At 35.6% G+C, this 19,558-nt stretch overlaps 1 protein-coding gene across 3 annotated transcripts; it reads right to left on the reverse strand.

The window, feature by feature from the left end:
• On the reverse strand, positions 1-18,791 carry LOC145036735 (putative 1-phosphatidylinositol-3-phosphate 5-kinase FAB1D). 3 transcript variants are annotated; one of them, XM_078985204.1, is made up of 14 exons: positions 18,417-18,721; positions 18,248-18,299; positions 16,681-16,837; positions 16,481-16,514; positions 15,926-16,345; positions 14,876-15,020; positions 14,440-14,763; positions 13,999-14,334; positions 9,072-9,406; positions 8,184-8,310; positions 7,088-7,243; positions 6,051-6,959; positions 5,714-5,968; positions 1-399 (listed from the first exon to the last, which is right to left on the reverse strand). In XM_078985204.1, the coding sequence occupies exons 3-14, from the start codon at positions 16,769-16,771 to the stop codon at positions 112-114; spliced, it is 3,420 nt and encodes a 1,139-aa protein (XP_078841330.1). In that variant the 5' UTR covers positions 16,772-16,837; positions 18,248-18,299; positions 18,417-18,721; the 3' UTR covers positions 1-111. The 3 variants fall into 3 exon arrangements, with proteins under 3 accessions (XP_078841330.1, XP_078841331.1, XP_078841329.1); XM_078985205.1 differs by lacking the exons at positions 18,248-18,299; positions 18,417-18,721 and adding an exon at positions 18,750-18,791; XM_078985203.1 differs by having other exon boundaries at positions 18,248-18,720.
• Between the last annotated feature and the right edge of the window lie 767 nt (positions 18,792-19,558).

Raw genomic sequence — 19,558 nt, forward strand, 5'->3', positions numbered from 1 at the left:
GTAAAATAGGTATTCAATATTACTAAATAAATGGAAGCAACACATTAGTACTCGATCTCCGTTGGTGGATGAAAGCAGTGAATGAGTGTGATTACAAAAGCGGTTGGGAGCCTACAAAGTAATCTGGGCCATCGGATGAACTTTCTGAATCTCTTGTACTCTTTCGGAGATTAGGACACCGAGAAAGTTTTTGATGAAGTCTACGAATCTGTTCATGTACTCTTTTGGAGGGATTACAGTCGGCAAATGGTTCTTAGGCACCTTAAAGTTGGACTTCCACCAGTTCTCCACTATCCTCTCTGGATCATATGGTCTAAGATAATCAATTATACCGCATAGAAGCTCTTTTTTTTCAGTGTCCACTCCAAGCAACAAGGAATAATCCATCACACCGATCCACTGAATATTAATAGAGAGAAAAATACAATATAAGCAATGTTAGAATAATCCCTCCTAATTGTTAAAGATCATCACTAGCCCAATAAAACAAATATTATTTAGAAGACTTTAGCTTGTTCTAGAATGCTCTAGAAGATTCTAGAACATTATGGAAGACTATGGAAGACTATGGAAGACTCTGGAATATACCGGAAGAGTCTAGAATACTCTAGAACAACATGGAAGACCCTGGAAGGATATGGATCATTCTAGAAGACACTGGAGCAACCTAGACCTCTCCAGAACATGGTAGAATATTCTAGAAACATATGGAAGCATATAGAGTATGTTAGATAGTTCTAGAGTTATCTAGTATGTAGTAAGTGTATACTAGTATCTAGAACCTTCCTAAGAGGCCTATAAATAGGTATGGAGCTCATTTGCTCCAAACCATCCAAGAAAGCCTCAAAGAGAGAAAAGTGTGTAGTAGTCTCACAAAGTGTAAGGTCTTCTTAAGTGTCTTAATAAAAGTCTTGTTGTTTCCCATATAAAAGAGTCGTGTTCAACAATCTGGTATCAGAGCAAGGTTTCTTGATAGTGATAACGAGTGATTCTCGTTGTATCGTGAGTAGTTTGTGACTCTGCAAGTTTAGTATCGAAACTAGCTTGTTTGGTATTACCGAGGTACTGCCAACACGATGGGTGATCTCCAAGTCGTCGGAGGAATCAAGAAACTCAACAACAACAACTACAAAACGTGGGAAACATGTATGAAGTCCTACTTACAAGGACAAGATCTATGGGAGGTCGTTGGTGGAAGCGAAACTACGCCACCAGAGGAAGACGTTAATGGTGCTTTACGCAAATGGAAAATCAAAGCAGGCAAAGCAATGTTTGCCTTGAAGACCACAATTGAAGAAGAGATGTTGGAGCATATTCGGGATGAGAACACCCCGAAAGAAGCTTGGGACACGTTTGTGACGCTTTTCTCAAAGAAGAATGATACGAGACTACAACTTTTGGAGAACGATCTATTATCAATCTCACAACGTGACATGACGATTGCTCAATATTTCCACAAGGTCAAGTCGATATGTCGGGAGATTACTGAACTAGATCCACAATCCGTCATTGCAGAAGCTCGAATGAAGAGAATCATTATCCATGGACTGAGGCCGGAATATAGAAGCTTTGTTACTGCTGTACAAGGATGGCCCGCTCAACCATCACTTGTAGAGTTTGAGAATTTGTTGGCCAGCCAAGAAGCTATGGCTAAGCAAATGGGAGGCATCACGCTGAAGAGTGAAGAAGAAGCACTCTACACAAGTAAAAGTCGGAGGAATTTCAAGCCACCTTCTAAAGAAGGATACAAAAATGCTGACAAAGGGAAGAGTCAGCAAGGAACCTCAAAACCATGGAGATCTCAAAAGACCGACAATAAGAGTTCTCGGGGGAGGAGGTTCGAAGGCAACTGCAACAACTGTGGAAAGTGGGGCCACATGTCCAAGGATTGTTGGTCAAAGAAAAAGTCTGTGGAAAGCAATGTAGTAACTTCCAAAAAGGAAATAGAGGATGAATGGGATGCTGAGGCATTATGTGCCATTGAAGAAAACGAGTTGGCACTCATGACAATGATGGGAGAGCGTATCAACTATGAAAATGACTGGATCATTGATTCAGGATGCTCCAATCACATGACTGGCGATCAGAACAAACTACAAGACGTGAAGGAGTACAAAGGGAGTCGCATGGTACTTACAGCCAACAATGCACGACTTCCAATTGCTCAGATTGGAAAAACGACGATCATGCCTGGTAATAAATCTGACATGGTGTCACTACATAATGTGTATCACGTGCCAGGTATGAAGAAGAACTTGTTGTCGGTATCGCAACTAACATCGTCAGGCAACTACATCTTGTTTGGCCCACAAGATGTGAAGGTCTATCGAGATCTTAAAATATCAGAAACGCCAACAATGGAAGGACGAAGAGTGGAGTCCGTTTATGTGCTCTCCGCAGAGTCTGCCTATGTAGATAAGACTCGTAAGAATGAGACAGCAGATCTATGGCATGCACGGCTGGGACATGTTGGTTATCACAAGTTGAAGGTAATAATGGAGAAATCCATGCTCAATGGCTTACCTCAACTTGAAGTTAAAACAGATGTTGTTTGTGTTGGATGTCAGTATGGTAAAGCTCATCAATTACCATACAAGGAGTCAAATTTTAGAGCAAAGAAGCCACTAGAGTTAATTCACTCAGATGTATTCGGTCCAGTCAAGCAGACATCAGTTAGCGGGATGCGGTACATGGTGACGTTCATTGATGATTATTCGAGATATGTGTGGGTTTTCTTCATGAAAGAAAAATCTGAAACATTCTCAAAGTTTCTAGAATTCAAGACAACGGTCGAAGGAGAAGTGAGAAAGAAGATTCAGTGTCTACGCTCAGACAATGGAGGAGAATACACCTCAGAAGAATTCAATCGCTATCTAAAAGAATGTGGTATACGTCATCAATTCACATGTGCCAACACACCTCAACAAAATGGTGTAGCTGAGAGAAAGAATCGACATCTTGCAGAAATTTGTCGAAGCATGCTACACGCGAAGAATGTCCCAGGAAGATTTTGGGCTGAAGCAATGCAAACTGCTGCCCATGTGATCAATAAACTTCCCCAACCAAGGTTAGGTTTCATCTCACCATTTGAGACACTATGGAACATGAAACCTACTGTTAGCTACTTCCGAGTATTTGGCTGCGTTTGCTACGTATTTGTGCCTAGTCATTTACGTAGCAAGTTTGACAAGAAAGCAGTCAGGTGTATATTTGTTGGATACGACAATCAAAGAAAAGGGTGGAGATGTTGTGATCCAACAAGTGGAAGATGCTACACTTCAAGAGATGTGGTGTTCGATGAAGCATCTTCATGGTGGTCCTCAGAGAAGAAAGTACTACCAGACTCGGAAAATATTGAAGAAGTTTTAAAACAAAAGATGGGGGAGCAAACTGCACATATTTGGTCAAGTGTTGATACACCTGATGATCCGAGCGACACTGATGTCATTGAGCAAGAAGTCTCTCAAACAAGTGATGTCGGTGAAAGGGAGCCGCCGCCTCCACAACTTCGAAGGACGGAAAGAATCCGAAAGCCTAATCCCAAGTATGCTAATGCGGCCATTTTAGAAGACGGTGTTAAAGAGCCGGAGACATATGAAGAAGCAATTAAGAATAAAGCTTGGCAGAAGGCGATGGAAGAAGAAGTTACAGCCTTAGAGCAGAATCAAACTTGGGAACTAGTACCAAGACCAAGAGATTTAAAACCCATTTCCTGCAAGTGGGTTTATAAAATAAAGCGTCGCCCAGATGGATCAATTGAGAGATACAAGGCTCGTCTGGTGGCTCGAGGGTTCTCACAACAATATGGATTGGACTATGATGAAACATTTAGTCCAGTGGCGAAGATAACTACTGTACGGGTGCTGCTAGCTCTTGCGGCTAGTAAAGACTGGAAATTATGGCAGATGGATGTGAAGAATGCTTTCTTGCATGGAGAATTAGATCGGGAGATCTACATGAACCAACCAAAGGGATTTGAGGATGCAGTTAATCCCACTCATGTGTGCAAGCTGAGAAAAGCTCTTTACGGATTGAAGCAAGCACCAAGAGCCTGGTATGGTAAGATTGCTGAATTTCTTACCCGAAGTGGTTATTCAGTTGCACATGCAGACTCAAGCCTGTTCATCAAAGAAAAAGAAGGGAAGTTGGCAATTGTGTTGGTTTATGTGGATGACTTGATCATCACCGGGGATGACGAAAGAGAAATCCATCAAACAAGAGAAAATCTATTGGTACGATTCCAAATGAAAGAGCTGGGGGAGCTTAAACACTTCTTGGGGTTAGAAGTTGATCGTACAAAAGAAGGGTTGTTTCTCTGCCAACAAAAGTATACAAGAGATATACTTCAAAAGTTTGGCATGTTGGAGTGTAAGCCAATATCAACACCAATAGAGCCAAATGCCAAGATATGTGCTCATGAAGGAAAAGAGTTGGACGATGGAACGATGTATCGACAACTAGTAGGTAGTCTTATCTACCTAACTTTATCTCGGCCTGACATTGCTTATGCAGTTGGAGTTATGAGTCGATACATGCAAAGTCCGAAGAAACCTCATTTGGATGCTGCCCGACGGATCTTGAGATATGTCAAAGGTACGATTGACTATGGTCTCTTGTATAAAAGAGGAGAAGACTGCAAGTTGGTTGGATATTGTGATGCTGACTATGCAGGAGACCATGATACCCGAAGATCAACCACTGGGTATGTGTTCAAGCTTGGGTCGGGACCAATATCATGGTGTAGTAAAAGACAACCAACAGTATCATTGTCAACCACGGAAGCGGAGTACAAAGCAGCGGCTGTAGCAGCTCAAGAAAGTACATGGTTGGTACTCCTAATGGAGGACTTACATCAAAAAGTTGACTATGCAGTACCACTTCACTGTGACAACCAGTCTGCAATTCGGCTGACAGAAAATCCAGTATTTCATGCTAGAACAAAGCATGTGGAAGTGCATTATCACTTTATCAGAGAGAAAGTCTTGATGGAAGAAATTGAGATGCGGCAGATCAAGACCGATAATCAAATAGCAGACTTGTTCACCAAAGGGCTGAGTACTGGAAAATGTGAAGGTTTTCGCTGTCAGCTTAACATGGTACGAAGAATGAGGGCTAGTGTTGAGGGGGAGTGTTAAAGATCATCACTAGCCCAATAAAACAAATATTATTTAGAAGACTTTAGCTTGTTCTAGAATGCTCTAGAAGATTCTAGAACATTATGGAAGACTATGGAAGACTATGGAAGACTCTGGAATATACCGGAAGAGTCTAGAATACTCTAGAACAACATGGAAGACCCTGGAAGGATATGGATCATTCTAGAAGACACTGGAGCAACCTAGACCTCTCCAGAACATGGTAGAATATTCTAGAAACATATGGAAGCATATAGAGTATGTTAGATAGTTCTAGAGTTATCTAGTATGTAGTAAGTGTATACTAGTATCTAGAACCTTCCTAAGAGGCCTATAAATAGGTATGGAGCTCATTTGCTCCAAACCATCCAAGAAAGCCTCAAAGAGAGAAAAGTGTGTAGTAGTCTCACAAAGTGTAAGGTCTTCTTAAGTGTCTTAATAAAAGTCTTGTTGTTTCCCATATAAAAGAGTCGTGTTCAACACTAATTACTAGTTATTCATCTGCATTACACTATTTACTTGTTTTTTTGCATAAATTTTATAATAAAATGAGAGATAAAAAAAAAAGAAATACTCACGTGGAGGAAGGAAGTATCGTTCAGTATAGCTGCTAGCAATTTTCGTACTGATCTAATTTCAACGTATATAGGAGAAAGCTTCATGTCATCTACAAAATTTTGGTCCAAATATACGTTCCCCACGACATCAGTAGCAGGATTGGAACGTTTAAACAGAGCTCCTTTCAGATCATACAGTCTAGTAAATTTTCGGCAATAAGTAATGTTCTCCATCACCATTAGATCATATTTTGTTCCACTCTTTTTGTTTGTTACCTGCAACCATATAGGTCACCACCGGAACAGGCATACAAAATAAAATATAAATTCTGAGCTATTATTGAGCATAAAAACAAACCTGATAAACCCCAAGAATTTTTGCAAGGCATGTCGTGTGTCCTTTTTTAATGTACGCAAAATAGGCAAAAGCAGTTTTATGAAATGTGCAAAACTCGGTCTTGTGAATTTGCTTTATAATGAAGCGATCATCAAGAGTTTTAGCAAAGAAACATTCACTCTTTCCTCCTTTGGCATCCCAGGGCTTACAACGGCTTAGTGAAGAAATATAAGATACCTCGGATAACCCACAATGCTTACGAAGATCAAGAAACTCTTTGGGAAACAGAGAAGCTACTGTGTATTTGGGTGTGTTAGCTAATCTTCCCATACAGATGACCGGGTGAAGATAAGTTGAAGAATCAGGCATATCTAACCCATCAGAAATAGAATGAAATGATTCATCAGAAGGATAACAAAATAAAGAACCTAGAGAATCCATGAAGTAACTGAAGGAAAACCAATTCGGGGAACTCAGAGAGGAAAACGGATGTAAAGTCTGATATGATTTCACATCCAATGAGTTGTTCTGGTCTTCTTGATAAGCCAAAGCTAAAGCACAAGCAATGATACTAGACAACTCATCCTCATAATCTGATACCATATGATTGTCAGTACCCAATAGAAAATGAAGGTTTAATCCCTCTTGGGTATTCCTTTTGTGTCCCCTTTGGAGATCCTCCAAAGAAATACTTTGGATTTCTGAGAAAGGCCTCCACATCCACCCCTTAGGATCTGCTGATTTTAGTGAATGCACCAAAGAAAATTTACCATCACTTGTTTGAGTGTCAACCAGTTTTAGATCAGATGAATGAAGGGAACAGACACGCTCATTCCAGATGTAGGAAAGCAGCATAAGCTTCCACCGTATATGATTCAAGGAGAGCGCCTTGTATGACCATTTATTCATAGAAACATCTCTCATGTCAACCTATAGTATTAGATGGATGATTAAAAAAAGAACGATAATAAACTATGTGTCATATATATATATATATATATATATATATATATATATATGTATATATATATATATCTATGAGTGAGAAAGTAACCGACTTCAAATTGATCTTGTTCTTGCTTCAAGGTCTCTTTGATGTCAGAGAATCGTTTACATGATCCTTCAATGTTCAACGTTGACCCAACAAACTTGTTTTCCATCTCCTTCAGAGACTTCTCAATGTCAACAAACATTGAACGTCCTTGTTGCAACACCTTCCAAAAAGTAAAATTTTATTAAATGATTTGTTGACCTGCTACGGTTATGTAAATCTTTCTTATGAATTTGGTAATGAAAAAGTATAAATTATAAATGGCTTGGCAAATAATATAGCAAATAATACAAAAAATAAAACTTACCTTCACCATTTTATTGATTTAGATACTTAAGCTACCTTTTTTGGTGATTTAATAGTTTGGAGCATACAGACCATTTAAATTATGGATGAGTGAGAGAATGACAAAGGGGAGAAAGAAACCAAATTATTTAAAACGGACATAACTTTTCATCCATCAGAAATTTGGAGGTCCAGTTCCCCAATTACGATTCATTTCCAGTTTTATTTATTTATTTTGTTTTAATAACAGATACTGTAATTTCCATGATTTCGGTTTTACCAAGATTGTTTCAAAGGTTACTTAGAGAAATTAATTGTCAATTCAATTTTCAGAAAATTGGAATACTTGCTAAATTTAGCTCCAACTTATATATAAGGGTATTGTATGCTTTCTCAATTATTCTAGAAAATATGTTTGTTTAACGCTTTTTTGGTGTTACTACTTCTGTTATGCTTAATTGTACCTTTTTTAGAAACTAATTTTTTTTTCCAGTTACCCAGTTTTAAGAAAACATACAAAACACAACATACTTTCCATATTTCTATGATGATTATAACAATAGTTCAGTGCTAAATCAATCAAAAATAATAGTTCATAGGATAAACCCATTAAATCACGAAAGTTGATCACGCTTTTCTCGATATGTCCCTGACACATACCCTGGAAATAGTCAAATCGATGAAATTATAAAAGTACAAGACTACAAGTGGTTATTTATTTATTTATTTTTTATTTGTTTGTGTTTCTCCGAATAAAATAATAATATATAAATGCCACTTTCACACCAAGCCAATAAACTACCCATGATTATACATACCTTCTCAACCTCTTCTTTAAGAAAATCGCCTCCATTTACATCGCTAAATTTGACCTTCCTAGGCGGCAGATATACAGAGAAAGTAGGCACAGTTGAGTATGTAAGCATCACAACCATCGAGCCTAATCTGCAAGTTTCACAAATTCGTGTATGCATATATATATATATATATATATATATATATATATATATATATATATATATATATATATATATATACTCTCTCTCTCTCTCTCTCTCTCTCTCTATTGTGTATAGAGTATCCCTATATGCTTGCCTTGGTAGTATGGTGTGAGGTTCAAGCCATGACCTCACTTTCGTTGCTATGAGGACATTGTGATTTACCTACCTCTTGGTTGTGCAACCGATTAGTAGGGATGCTTGTCGGTGGCATACTAGCATTTACCCTTTTTTATTTTCTATGAGACCAAAGAATGCGTATATTTTGAACATGAATCCCCTTCTTTACCTTGTGTTGATGATTTCTGTCACATACAACCTTCACTACAAAGGTCTGCAAGATGAATATTGAGCACCCTTTTATAGAATTACGTTCCAAATAACTGAGATCTTCAATGTGAATATGTGCGCATAACTTTTTTTTTTTCATCTAGATTACTAATAACTCAACTAATAGCAATATTATATAGAATTCCTATTTTTCAAGAGGATCGAGTCGCACAGCCAATATGGGGAAGGCAAATCACAGAGTCCGCAGAGCAATGGAGGAGATGTCTAAAGCTTGAATCGTAAACTGCCTGGTGTGTCACACTATAACAGAGAATATCAGTTTTAGCCACCTCTAAAATGGAGAACCATTATACACTCTAGTTCTTAGTACACATCAAACATACTTGATAGTGAATAACATATTCACAGGAGGCGTACCCGTAGAAGTGAAGATAGTCCCCATAAAAGTAATGTCCACAGCTAAATCGTATTTCCCATTTAGGGTGGTTCAAGAAGGCAAGTTCTAAGATGCTCCCAAAGGATACGCCACGAGCATCAATGGGGAACAATACTCTTTTGGTAGGATTTAAGCTTCGAGCGGAGGGTTTACATTGTCCACAAAAATTCCACATCCATAGCTTTCCTTCATTTTCACCAGGCAAGTGCTTATGGGAAGGAAGACGTTTGACTTCAACTGTAACCTTCCTGTCTTGATGAGCATAGTAGGAAATATGAGCTTCTGCCAGTTCCTTACATGTTCCACAAAAAAGCTTCTGCATAGTGACAACCAACTAAAAAGTTATGCTTGACCTATTGGGCTACACGTAAGAAATAGCAACATACTTCATATGTATTATTGCATCTTGCTTTCATATTTTTTTACAGCATTTTACTTTCTATTTTTATACCTTGTTATGGCATTGTACTATGAAAAATCTTCCCTTTAAATTATTTTCTTATTTGGATATTGTACTTTGAAAAATCTAAAAATTGCTTTGTAATTTGAAGACATTCTATTATCAATACATTTTTCAAAATACAAGGTATTAGACACTCTTGTAATTATCGTAAACTACCGGTAATTGTAATATTTGTCTTTACATATAGAGATCTCTCGTAACCTATAATATTCATTTAATAAAATACACAATTATAAACCCCATTATGCAAGGTATCTACATGCTAGGATTTATTACACGCATGGTAACCTATAATATTCATTCTATAAAATACACAATTATAAAATGCATGGACACATGCTAGGGTTTACATACTATTCACATCGTTACTGTTCATCTGCACAATATAATTCATCCCCTCTTTCAAAGAACTATTTTGTTTCACTTCGTCAGCTTCACCACTACAAATAAAACCTCTTACAACTCAAACGTTTTCATTGAAACAATGTCATACTAACTAAGGTTACAGGAAGACCATGGTTCATCCCTACCTCCTCACTAACCTATTTGGCTATATCAATAACACAACCGTATGCTCTCCAAATTTGAAAATACATCCAAGAGACAATCCTAATTACCCAATTTGGATCTAGGGTGATGTGCATGTATGTATGTTGATTATCTCACCATATTATTTTTTCATCTTGTTCAAGGTATCACTTCTTGTGATCAATGGATTTCCTTGGATTAGGCCTTCATATCGCACCCATCATCCAAGTGCACCGATAAGATACACCCTAGATACACCTTTTCAAAATCGAGATGAAAGATGATAAAACATTGATGCCTACTTTAATCATGCACAAGGGTATGTCGGTTGTCGCTCCTGTTGCTGACATTATGAAGTAGTCAAAGATAAATGCCTAGTCATACTTGTTCTTTCCTGTCTTCGAGAGGAATACAATGGTTTTAAATTACCATCACAACATGTTAATTCCCTACCACCTTCAGTGAACTTCCTATACTATACGGTGCCTACAAGTTAGGCCATCTCCAATTCATTAAACTCATTGAGAGTTGAATAGAGTGCCAACTAGGAGAGAGACTATATATATTAAATTAAATTCTTAAAAAAAACCCATAACTTTTTCACTACATATTTTATTCAACCGTTCAGTGGTGATTTAACTCCACATTCTCTTTCCTCTATATTATATTCAAATTTATTCTATTAAACTCGCATTAAACCCCCATTATGGATGGCCTTAGGACTTTCACACATTAACATCCTTGTCGACAAATCTGAATGCTCTTTAGCATCCTTAACTGCTTAACTAGTCCTATTGTGTTAGCCCTCCACTTTCAAATAATACACATCATACCTATCAGTCTTGCTTCAGAAGAATGTTAAGCTTTCTATCTTAGAACGACTAATCCTGATTAATACCTAGTATTCTAAAATCGATCACCATATCAACATCCTCCACAACCACACCCCACCCCCTCTTAATCGTCTATGTCCCTATTATTTTTAACTAAAACCAAAACAATAGGTCCCTTTTCGCCTTTGGCTAACCACACCACCACATCCTTCATTCCAATAACATAGCCTACGTCTTTGACCATTGTCAACAAATTTTGCAAGTGGCGTCAAGCAATAGCCCATAAGTACTCTAATCTTATTAAAAACAACACATGGTCTTTGGATCCTCTTGTTCCTCTCAATAATGTTGTTGATTGTAAGTGGCTTTACATGATGAAGTGAGAAAAAAAGTGCCATCATTCACCACAAATGCAGTTTTGGCAACAAATATGGGAAACTTTCAAGAAACCTTTATCATTGTTAAATCTATTACAATACTGTTTGTTCTCTCTCTCTCTCTCTCTCTCCCTCTCTCTTTCTTTCTTTCTTTCTCTCTCTCTCTCTCTCTCTCTCTCTCTCTCTCTCTCTCTCGATATTACACAAAATATGGTCATTTTGGAAGTTCGATGTTCAGATTTCTTTTGTCCAATACACCCTTAACGAAATTATATTTGTGAAAACATTGCACAACTTCATTGGCCCACATAGACAAGATCCATATATGGCCTTATGAAAGACCTAAAGCTGATTATATAGACTTTCAAAGGTCCTCCACGTTTCCAGATTCACAGACTCCAAAACAAGTAATTCCCTATTTATTTACTCATGTGTAAGCACAAATCTATACATATTTGTCTATATTGACGACACCATTGTTATCGGGAATAATACTGCCAGAAATGACGTCATTAAAAAACTCAACACAACCTTTTCTTTGAACGACCTTTACTAACAATTATTGATCTTCCATAGACGGGTCTTATTTTATATTCATGGCACAATAGACCAAAATATGTTTATTTTGGAAACCTCAGGTACAACACTTAGGCTTTTCACCGATGCTTATTGTTGATGATTTTAGTTTGTGTGTACCTCTATTGACAATCATTCTTCTTCCATAGACGGATCTATTTTATCTTCAGAGAATGTGGACTGCATGAATATATAAGATCAAATTTTAAGTTGGTATGATAGAATGGCGTAGGTTAAGGGGGTCACACCCCTTTGTAGGGTCCTAAGGGTACCGCCCTTAGCGGGGTCCAAGGGGCGGAGCCCTTGACGGTAGCCCAATCTATTGGTATTCATAAATTTGAATTTGTTTACTTATGGAAAATCCAAATCCTAATGGATGGCAGTGGTAAGATTGACAAATCTCGTCCTTTTTGGAAACCATTAATTAAGCCATTAATCCATGATTCTGTTAATTAATTTAGAAGACAGAAACTCTAATTTGTCAAAGTATAAATACGTCTCCTCTATAGAGCCGTCATTTGAACCTTTTCTCAACTCCCCTTCTAGAAAAAAAATCTCTAGCAATTTGGCTTATGTTTTTGTGCCAAGATTCGTGAGCGTCCTTTTGGATTATCTTATCTAGTAACCCGGGCATAGGATGAAAATATCAGTTTGGAAAGTGTCCTTACATGATCCATAAGGAATCTGGTTCTCCACCATCACCCTACTAATATTCCCCCAACAATTAGCAAGCTTCCATAGCTCCTCCGCCTAGCCGCCTTATACGATATATAGACGAGACTTGTTGTGGAGAGGATCATTGGTAGATGAGGTGCTTCCCCGCTGATTGATCTTCAGAAATTTGAATTAGTTTCTTTATAGAAAATCCGAATTCTAATGGGTGCCCATGGTAAGTTTGACAAATCTCGTCAGTTTTGGAAAACATTAACTAAGCCTTTTATCCATGATTCTCTTAATTAATGTAGAAGACGGAAACCCTATTTTTGTTAAAGTATAAATACGTCTCCTCTATAGAGTTGTCATTAGAGCCTTTCCTCAGCTCCTTCTAGAACATACTCATAATTCTCTAGCAATTTGGCTTATGTTTTTGTAACAAGATTCGTAAGTGTCCTTTTGGATTATCTTATCCTGTAACCCGGGCATAGAGTGAAAATATCAGTTTGGAAAGTGACCTTACATGATCAATAAGGAATCTGATTCTCCACCATCTAATATTTCCCCAACAATGAGCAAGGTTCCACAACTCTACCTGGCCGCTTTATTTGATATGTAGACGAGACTGGTTGTCAAGATGATCATTGGTCCATGATGCGCTTCTCTCTCTCTCTCTCTCTCTCTCTATATATATATATATATATATATATATATATATATATATATATATATATATATATATATATATATATATAACCTTATTTCATGGAATGACAAGCAAGCAACACACTATTTCTCACTCCTTTATAGAGTCTAAATACAAAACTCTATAGCTAATCTAGTTGCTTGAACTTATGTGGCTCCAAACTCCTATTCGTGAACTTACTATTAACACACCTTCCTCATGATGTGACAATTTGGGATAACTTCTCTATTAATCTTGTTTTTCATACTTGTATAAAACATCTGGATGTAAGTTTTCACTTCATTAGAGAAAATGTTGCTAAAGGGGACATCCATGTTCAATTCATATCAACATACAATTAGATTGCTGGCATTTTACAAAGTAGTTATCGACTCCAAGATTTCTATTTTTATGATCTAAGTTGCAGATTTGTCCTTATCTTGTGGGGTGGTATTAGATAGTCTCGTAATTATCTTAGACTAGAGGTACCTTTGTGCAATATTTATCTTTATATATGGATATCTCTTATTTAATATTAGATTTATTCTATACAATGCACAATTATATGACCCTTTATTGGATAGATATTTTAAAGTAGAATGTTATAGCTATAATGTAAAGAAATTAAAATAGAATAATATAATACACAAATAAATGAAAGTACGTGCATTCAATCCCAATAGAGAAGATGGAATACTCGAAAGTAAGCAGAAGAAAATGATAAATTGTTTGTAAAGGCATGAAGAATGTGAACTAATAAAGCATTAGGAAAAATATGGAGTTTCAAGTAACCTGATTGAATAGATCATCCACCAAAAACTTTCCAAAGGGCATATCAAAATTTTGGTAGAAGTTGATGTCCGGTAGACATGCAGTCCGACTTGTTGCATTGTGCCTAGATATGAATAATGATATCCGTCGTGAACCTAACACTGCAGTAATGTCACCCTTATGTGTCATAAGGTCTTCATTGCAGTTTGATAATATTGTCTTTTCTGTTGGGTCAATCGCAGCTGCCCTTTGAAAGAATAAACCCTTACGGATCACATGGTATACAATGATAACCGCATGCCTTACAACCCGTTTAATCTTTTTTAGTTCATCCCTGTGAGATCCCTTGAGCAAAATCTGTAGGGTGTCACATTGAAGTTATCTACAACTGACATACAAGAAAGGACACACAAAATACACTTGTTAGTAGTGAACCCTATGAACAACAATATATAAACTCACTGTCAATCCCATTCGTGCAGGATTCCCCCCGAGAAACATTATAGTCTTCATAGGCCTTTTTCCATTATCAAAAAGAGCAGCATGTTCTTCTTCAATCTTTTCTAAATAAAATGTTTCACACTCCATCAGCTTGTGGTCATTCGGTTGATCAGAGGACATTGGTGAGCTGGTACAAATAGCAACTTTCTCCAGGTGGTGTCGTTTCATTTCCATGACTAGTGGCAACCCTTTTGCATGGATAGATTTTTGAATATCCTGGGAAAGAATTTTCTCAACTAGGACCACGTCTGGATGGAAATTCTCTATCATTTCCATAACATCTTCCTGGTAATATTGCATATAGCATATATTAGAGCCAATAATCAAAACATATAAAAAGGGGTGATTGATCACAATACTGAGACTTGAACCTACAACCACACTTATGGCTTCTCACCTCCTTACCACTAGGAGACGCATGTGACTCAAGTGATGATAATCCATCTGAAGAAACATCCCAAACCAATAGCAACTGGGGTTTTGTAATTGGCATGTGACTGTCAGCTGCCTGCGTTTTGAAGACTAGGCCTTTGAAAACTTTACTGAAAAATTAAAGCAAATATTAATATAAAAAATAAAACAAGTGTTGTGTACATGATACTGATTCTTTTTTGGATTGAATGAATGTGACTAAATGACTAATTTATCCTTCTGTTTAGAAATGATTCTACAAATGCACTAATAGTTAATAGCAAGATGATTAGTAATTCTCTACATATGAATACAAGCATTAATCAGAACATTAAACAATTCTACAGATATACATCCTAACCTAGCCCTATCGAAAATACCCGATACCCGAATTACCCGCCCGATTTTTTCGGATATCGGGTAAATTTTTCCGGGTAATCGAGTTACCCGATTTTTTTCGGGTCGGGTAAAGGGTACATTTTTTGGGTTTCAGGTATACCCGAATTACCTGAATTACCCAAATTATTTTTAAAATTCTTTTTTTTGTAGAGCTTGTACTGTATAGCAGGTATTTGATCACGCTTAAACTAACTATCATTATTGTAAAACATAAATATATTTATTATGACAATACGACACTAACAATATTAAAAGTAATTTTTATATATCATCACGTTCTTTAAAACTTAATTGTTTTCTAGATTATAGTTTTTATTGCAATTAACAAACTCATTATCTTGACGAAACTTCAGAACATGACAAAACTTATGGCTACATTTATCTTAAACATTTTAAACTTTTAAATTAAGATCTTTAGGTATTTATTTTTTTAACATCTTATTAGATTAGATTAAGTTGTTAAAAAATTATTTGATATCTCATGTATTATTAATTAAAAAATCTCAATGTTCAAAAAAAAAATTATATATTTCAAAAAAATTATATATTTTGGGTGAAATTCAAAAAAAAAAATATCATCAGCTAAACAATTAATACCAAAAGTTTAGGGGATGAAGAAAAAGACTAATAAGATAACCTTTGGTTTCTAGAACCCGTTGCAACACATATAACCTTCACATATATATCGGGATTCACTGCCTTTCCATATAAAGTATCTAGCTTTAGAGATACGACAGCTTCCAATGATAAAGCCCAAATTGTATCTACCCATGTATCACCATCATTTCCTGCACAAGAAATTCCCTTAGATATAAGAAGATGCTCCACATGTTTCTTAACACCCGATTTCATAAACACCATCATATCCCGTATCTTTTCCTTCAAGTTCCCACTGCGTTCGTCTCCAAGCATGATGCCATCATCATAATTGGCAACATTACCCTTAATATCACCCTCTTGGTCTTCTGGTTCAGGAGGAAACCAAATCTTAGAATCAATATACCCATTCTCATTACATGGCTCATGATTTTCAGTGCTTGATTCTTCTCTGAGAGTCCTAAAGGGAAAATAAAACAAAGAGTAAATGTAATCAATTAAATAACTATGCGAAGGGCCCACCAATACATGATATGTGATCCATCATCCATGCATCTAACTTTTTATTGATTCCGAAGGAGATGCCACTGATTACCTGTCATTTGAGGGCATTTCCACAACAGAATCATCTGAAATATAACAGTCATACGGATTAGGACTTGAAGAGAAAATGTTACTTGGGATGCATCATTAGCCACTTTAGCCATACATGACTCAGTGGAAAAAGGAAAAGAAACAAACCTTAAGCGCTGTTTCTATTAAATCTATTAAGTGAAAAAGAAACAAGTTACTTACTGGAACATGAAAAAGAGTTATCAGTTTTTGTTACAGGCACAGCTGGACTGAGTGCTGATGTTGGTAGAGAAATCAAACTACGATGTGTCATATCCTCAAACTCTTCCCTTCACCAGTAAATTGTCATCAAAATGTTACCCTTTCAAGATTAAGAATCCTGCAACATAAGAAAGGAAGAATATGTTAAGGTTTAAGCACTTCAACAAATTCACAGACAATTCCAACAAATAGTAATAACGCAAATGGAAAACAAGAACACAATATCTAAGGTGGTTCAAATGATAGATTTTATTGATCGACTGCCGAATTACAATTCTGCTATCTTACTTCTTAGGTTACACGAATTCAATAAATATATATATATATATATATATATATATATATATATATATATATATATATATATACCACATAAATTTTCTTCCGTGGCTCCCCTACCCTCTCTTTGGGGAGCGGATGCCATCATTGGTATGCCCAAAAATCGTTTTTTAAGGAACCGGTTAAAACCAGCCGGTTCAAAGGAAAACCGAGTTGAACCGGAACAGTTAAACTGGTAAAAAAACTAGTTCTAGATAAAAAAATCATCTAATTTTTTTAGAAATTATGGTTCAAACAGGAGGAACACATGATACACACGTCTTATGTGGGTAATAATCAACTAATCTTTGGGTAAACAGTCTCTAACACTTATGTTTACATTTCTTAACTCTTATATATAGAAAATGAGATTCATCTTTTACTGCAATTTGATAAGCTGTTTCTTTCACTCATATAACTATCTAGGTTTGCTTCATCAACTGCTGAATCTTGAATAAAAAATGAAAATAGATATTCAAATGATGACACTTGTTTTCTAGACGGAAAAGAAATACGGGGCAATTTATATCTTAAGGAATCAGACATAGAGATATTCATAACACATAGAGTTAATGGTATTTTGGAACTAATTGATTAAGCGGCAGCTGGTAGACCACCTAAAACAGAAAATTTATTATTTTAGTCATATCCTGACATAAGAAGGCCAACATGAGCAATGCTTGAAATAACAATCCAAAATAAACATCAAACTGGTAGGACTACCGGTTTGGTGATAGGTATTGTTTTTCAAGACATTGGCTACAAGGTCAATGTTAAATAAGGCTTCACAACGTAACATAATAATGCAATCATTGTCTAGAAAAATAAAAAACAAATTTGTTTCAGCCGTCCGTCCAACAAAATATAAACTTTTATATAAAAATGTTAAAGAAAACCACAATAAGACAGGACAGAGCACATTCAAACGTATGCAACTTTTCAGGTAACCAGATTTATCCGGTTTTCAAACTCAGTCTTCTTTCAAATACTAGTTAAAATCAAGATCAATACTCAAAGTCACCAAGGGAACAAAACCGTAATTAATCATGCACACTGTCTTATAAAAAACTGAAATAAAATAGTAATCTTCTGAAGATAACAAGAAATTCGAAGCTATATTTAACAAGGTTTTAGCTCTAAGCTCCATAATTCTGAAAACATATAATTAATGGCTACAAGAAAAAATAAGATAGTAGAAGACCAAACCTACCTGACGCAACCAGTATATATCTCCCACCACCCAGAAATCGAATTACTGTTTCCTTTTGAGTAGCAACATCAAATTATCATCAAATTACGTATACGAGCATCGATATCAGAATTATGGACTGATATAAGCAAATTAAGCAAATCAGAAAAGAAGACATAAAAACATCAACCCGAATATGGTGAACCTCGGACCACTATAGGAACTGGGATAAATCCGATCAATCCGGAAAAGATGGAAACCCTGATAGCAGCGGGTCACCGACGGACATGAGAGAAAGAGTACACTAGAGAAGGGAGATTAGAATATGGAAGAATATTAGCGGATGACTTGACAAATGAAGCAAGAGAAGTTCTACAAACGACGAATGAAAGAAATTTCGTAGCGAGTGGTAGACTATATATGCTATAGTAGTAGCTGGAAAATAAGAATATATAATGCTACAATAGCTATGTCTATGCGAATGAAGAAATCTCAAAAGGAGAATCAAAGGAAGTTTACATACCTAATGGGTCATTTGACTCGTTTCCAAAAAAAAGAAAGAAACATACGTAATGGGTAGTGGGTCTAATAAGAATATATATATATATATATATATATATATATATATATATATATATATATATATATATATATATATATATACACACCAACAAAGAAATTTTAAATTGAGAATCAAAGGTAGGTCGAATATGCTTATGGGTTCTAGGTGGAAAATAAGAATATATATGCAGGTAGCTATATGCTTATACTTTAGAGCATTTTAAATTTTTGTGAAACTAATTTGTCACACAATGTTTTTAATAAAAAACTTCTCTCTAAAAATCATTTTCAATGCATAAGTTATCGGTAATGTCTTTTGTTTTTAAATCAAATATTTATCATCATCTATTAAAAACTCGGCTAATACTCAAGCGTTGCAAAGAAGCAACATTGTATAATAAATTTTTTGACAAATCATATATATATATATATATATATATATATATATATATATATATATATATATATATATATATATATATATATATATATATATATATATATATATATATATATATATATATATATTATAATAAATGAAAGTTTTTTTTACCACATATTATCTTCTCATTCATTTGGACATATGATATTTTCTAAAATTGTTAAATTTTTTATTTTCCACTTGTTATTTTATTGTATTTTTCATTTTACTAAATTAAAATTCCACATTTAATGTGTAAGGTAATATATATGTAAAGTATTTATTAAAAAAAGAGTATATATGTAATGTATTCAATACATTAAAATCTCATTAATTTTAATAATTCAAAT

Source organism: Lactuca saligna, chromosome 3, assembly GCF_052625555.1.
Source record: "Lactuca saligna cultivar CGN05327 chromosome 3, ASM5262555v1, whole genome shotgun sequence".
NCBI classification, from domain to species: domain Eukaryota; kingdom Viridiplantae; phylum Streptophyta; class Magnoliopsida; order Asterales; family Asteraceae; genus Lactuca; species Lactuca saligna.